The 5,373-nt window shown below is 42.5% G+C and overlaps 1 protein-coding gene across 1 annotated transcript in view; it reads right to left on the bottom strand.

Moving 5' to 3' along the window:
• SARC_03601 (hypothetical protein) overlaps window positions 1-847 on the bottom strand; it is an 8,897-nt gene extending 8,050 nt beyond the window's left edge. Inside the window, exon 1 of the mRNA XM_014302606.1 lies at window positions 556-847. Coding sequence (XP_014158081.1) covers window positions 556-745 — 190 coding nt within the window. The 5' untranslated portion in view covers window positions 746-847. The remainder of the gene's footprint in view (window positions 1-555) is intronic.
• Between the last annotated feature and the right edge of the window lie 4,526 nt (window positions 848-5,373).

Genomic DNA, 5,373 nt, shown 5'->3' with positions numbered 1-5,373 from the left:
TATGTATCTATATATATATATATATATATATATATATATATATATATATATATATATATATATATATATATATATATATATATATATATATATATAAATGTATGTATGTATGTATTTATGTATGTATGTATATATATATATATATGTGTGTGTGTGTGTTTGTATGTGTGTGTGTGCTTGTGTGTGTGTATGTGTGTTTCTGTGTGTGTGTGTACGCGCGTGCGTGTGTGTGTGTGTGTCAGAGATGATAAAATAATATGTACCTTAGTAAATATCATATGTATACGAGCAAAGTGATATACATCTTACACAGTATCTTCTGCACAGTAGATGACAATAGATATCTGCTTACAGGTAAACATAGATGCATGAGCGCGCACGTATGTTTGAGTGTTCTTTTCTCTGTTTCAACTCCACCTATATCTGCGGTTGAATGATGGTTCCACACGTGCTCGAATGCCAACGGCATCACACTTCACTTTTATCGTCAAACGCCTCCTGAACGAACACCTCACTACATGATTTCAAGTATCAAGATCTCCACTCTATTCCTACCTTGCAAAATGTTGGAAAAGAATCGGTAGTGGCGTGAGCTATACGACCACACAATTGCTCCGGGGCCCATGAAAAGGAAGTTGATACCAACGGAAGTCATCAATACGTTGAGGCCCCCAAAAATTTGGTATAACACCTCACGAAGTCTGTCTCTCTTCCGCATCGGAAGCGAATCCTCAGGTACAGCCATCTTCTCGCTACTAGGTGATTATGTCTTACCTCACAGTATCTCTCTAATATATGATGTGTTATACGTTGCTATGATTCTGCTGGTCTATCCGACGCACGCCAGAACGTGATATTTTAAAAACCGTATTTATAAGTCAGCATTAATAATATGCTTTTTAGAGCACAGTTACATAGACACTCACCATGATGACTCATCAGTCCGTGTCTCAAGTCAGCGAAGTGTTGTTTGTTTTTTTGCTTTTGTGTTTGTTATTTTGTTGGTGTTGGAAAAAAACAGCATTTTTTTCAAGCGTAATATGTGGATTGTGTGTGTGTGTACATGTGTGCGTATTTGTTGTAGGTTTCCGTTGTAGAATTATTGCTTGTCAATCTGTATTTCGTGCATGGAAGCAGGAGAACAGCTGTCAATCTCAGAAATACATTCCCGAACACAGTCACCCAGGGCTTGCCGTCTATATGGCAGCGGAACATATCCTGCTCAGGGGAAACCGAACGGCTCCTGCTCAAGCTTCGCGCGCCACTTGGCGAAATTAGTTCAAACCCGCCAATCGTTATTAGTCTTCGGCTCCGTACGTGGGTCTTTCCGCGCCATCACTGTCTTCGACAACCACAGTACATCCATGTCCGTCTGTTTCTCGATAGTAACACCCTGCGCCACCATCTCGTCTATCTTCCCCTTCTACTCTAGCTGCTGCGGATGATTCCTATCAAGACCATCCCCGTAGCACAACCTCGCCGGCGCCACGTTCGGCTTGGTATGAAGGCAAATCTTGACCACCTTCAGGAACCGATGGGCCTCCTTGTTATACGCCTCGCCTTTGTCATTGCTTTCAATCGCGCAAGCTCATGCGGTTTTTTAGCTTCGCCAACTCGCACGCCTCTATCTCAGGCTTATCCAACTCATCAATCGCTTCTGTAGGACAGAAGATCAATCCTGTTGACCAAATCAGGAATCATAGAGGAGTACAAACCTTATACCTCTGTCCCAGCGCCGGGTACTACCTTCGCCGGGACCACATCAGGGGCACTGTCACCCCTTTATCCCACTAGAGCTGGGAGGCATGTCGCCCCTAGACATCTCAGGCGGCTGCTTTCGCAAAACACCACTGAGACCTCCGGCAGCTTTTGCTTGCCGTCATAGACTGCTGACCCCACGTCAGTACCTTGACCCCGACTGTTAGGGCTGGGGGTGCGTATTCTTGTGAGGACCGGGCCTGAGATAAAATTTAAGGTCCAGAACAGAGGACACACCGGACCCAGGATAATATTGGAGGACCGGGCCAGAGGGCCGGACAGATTAGTGAAACAGAGCAACTATTGAGATAAAAATGATGGCTCATCCAAAATCATAGAGACGGATATTTTCACATAACCCAAAGGTAGAGAAAGTCTCGTTTCACATCGACGAAATGATTAATAATATAGCAGGCGCGCCATTCCCAATGGCACTTCTGACCGAGTTCACTTATTTCAGACTTAACACTCTTTACTAAGCCTGACTCGGTTTTGTTACCACAGGACCTTTCAGTTTCTGCTGCGCTCCACAGTCGCTGTCAAGTCCGTCCAGATTCAGAGATTTCGCTGGTTTTACGGGGTCCCGTCAGACGATTCCTCGTACGGACCCTTGCTAGACTGCTACATATCCTCAGCCTGAAACCAATTGTGCATTTTCTCAGAAGCCCAATCTCAACAAAACTCCACGACTCCGTTTTCTCCCTTCTTGTTGAACATGCATAGTCCAAACTCCGATGCTTACTTAAGAGCAGCCTGACGGTGATCTAAGAACATAGTACGATGCATTTTGGTAATTTTTAAAACTAGATACGCGATATTGCACATGAATGATCCAACCCATTTTCAAATATGTTGTGACAGCTTTCATTCATCTGTTGTTTTTTTAATCCCTTTGTAAACAGTCTGTTCCTACTGAAGTTACATGTATGATCACTGTTCTTGACGAGCTTCTTAATCGCCTTTGCTACGTGTGTAGGTGGCTACATCCGTAAGGGGCATGTGTAGGGATAATATTATTTATTTCAAAAATGACAAGTATGTAGGTTACAATGTATGAACATATGGTATGGCTCTCATAGTCGCTGTAGTGGTTCAGGAAAGATTGATGGGAAGAAGGGGTCAGTAAATTCCCGTTTGAAGCTTGGGCCAAATTAGTCGACAATGGAAGATATGCGCTGAGTCAATTCGGGCCGGTGTTGACAAAACACTGTTACTATCGAATGTTCCATATATTCGCTTGCTGACCTACTAAGTATAGTACCCAACTCTGTTGTACGGATCGGGTCTGCGCCGTGTAGTGCCGCGGAATGGGTTAGTGCAGAGTGCGAAATACCGAGAAGGACCAGGTTATCCGTCATAATCCGGTCGAGGAGCGATGATGGGGGTAAGCCAATGCCGCACCAGACCCCGGATGAATTCGGTATGTGTTGGCTGGCCTGGATCAGAAGTATCATAGTCGGAACCAACAAGCGCGATGATTTAGTTTGAACCGAAATTTGGAAGTAGTACTTCAACAGCATGATTAGCCGGGGTACATGGATAGGATGAAAGATTTGAACATCACCAGTCGGTTGCGGGGGTGTCGCCAGCTGAAGCCATGGAAGCCATAAGCGCGGAAAGAGGCGATACCCAGTGACAATGCTGCAACCAGGGATTCCATATGTCTGGCGAGGTTGATTCCTGGTACTCTGTGAGAGAGTGGGAACCCCAGGTATTTGGAGTGTTTCGGTTCGGCATGTGTGGGCGCCAGTTTCAAGGGGAGGTAACGTGTGTTCCAAGGTGCGTCTGCAAGCGTCGGCGTGATAAGCTCACCATTCGGCGTGATAAGCTCACCATTAAAATATTGATTCGTTAGATCAACCTGTAGTCAACTCGTATTTTTTTCTGATATTTTGTTTTTGAAAAACCGATAAATTTTAGGTAGGTTTGCTTCACGTTGACGCCATTGTAGTCGTCGTAACGGGTACTTCAGGGTCGCGTCATGCTTGTATTGATGTCCTCTATCGATTGGTGCAATAATGTACAGGACCCAATCAATAGCCGTATAAAGCCATATATAAGCACCGTTTGATACGTAACTATTTCTCACAGTTCAGTGTCTTAATCATGATGTGTGAAAATTTGGGTCTTGTCGCCACTTTGTTCTAAAAATTGAATTTTTATAGATCTATTGCCAACGGATAGGGTTTGTACAGCCAATAGGATCGACGTTATCAAACGTACTTTCTATTGGTCGAGACCAAATGTTCATTTTCACCTTCCTCTCTACGTGGTGTACGGAATTTATGACAAATATTTCACGTATATGAGAGGAGTCTAAAATAAATAATCAAACCATTTTACGTTAAAACTTTTATAAATTGAATATATATACGGTTACGTTCAACTTCTATCCCGTCTGAGTGACTGAGTCTCGGAAAGCGGCGAAGGCCCGCCGCCAAGGTGGTCTGGGAGTCACTTCGCAGATCACTCTCTTTTTATATTATGTAATCTTTTTGATGTCGATTAAATATTTCATTTTCATTGGACACTGAGATCGTATGACCGATACATACAATGGAACGGTTAACGACAAGGCATATCCAACAATATGAACTGGTGTGAGAGTCAGTGAGCGACGTACTTCAAGGTAGAAAGTACTTCCTGGTCGAAAAATATAAAATAAAACAGCTATTGTCGTTTACCAGGTCATCTAAGATTATTCAATTTTTTTTTATCGAATTTTTTATATATGAATATTCCGAAGTTTTTTTATTCATTTCTCCAATCAGTGCCAGATCAGCCCTCAGCCTACATAGTAGCAAACTATTACTTCTGCTCATAATCGTCATGTGTTAGAACTTTGGGAAGTGTACGTACTCTAAATATATATGCACCGCCTTTTATACACATATTGATACTATTTTAAAAGACAGTGTTCGTTTGCCGGTGTAAATATATATATGTAATGTGAGACATGGTAATATAACGGATGTACTGCTTAATAGTAACGACAATTTACAACCGGAGCTACACATAGAAGAGAATATAAACCCACCACTCGCATATTTACGATATCGCAAGGAACCGCGACAACATGGACGTAGTTTTAGATGTTGCAGATGATCTGCTGCTGGATGATGTTTGGAAGTCATTATCGACGCATACGATTCCTCGTGATGATCCGTACAGACAGATGGCGTCTCTGTATGTCCTCACTATTGCAGGCGCCTTTCTGTTATACATTACCACAGGTATGTACATTTGTGCGTTCAGTCGTACATTGGCACACTATTAAAAAATGTAACTATATTATCTTCCAAGATAATACCGAACTCCGAGACAAGATCGCTTGTTGACGGACACACTTTTAACCAACCACAGAAGCATAAAACATATTGACGTAGACAATATATGGGATTGCATATAGCTTTATAAAGTAGTCGCAAATAGTCGTCACGAAACTGTCGGGCGATACAGGCTTGTCTATTCATTTTTAACTACGTTTCAAAATCCTACGAATAGTGTTTGGGAGCATGTATACATCACAATAAGAATCAAATTGAGCAAGATGTGCGTATTCATATCAGTCTGTGTTAATATACGTGACGGTCTGGCGTATACATACACACGTAC

Source organism: Sphaeroforma arctica (genome assembly GCF_001186125.1).
Source record: "Sphaeroforma arctica JP610 unplaced genomic scaffold supercont1.186, whole genome shotgun sequence".
In the NCBI taxonomy this organism is placed as follows: domain Eukaryota; class Ichthyosporea; order Ichthyophonida; genus Sphaeroforma; species Sphaeroforma arctica.
This window is presented reverse-complemented; position numbering and strand designations above follow the sequence as displayed.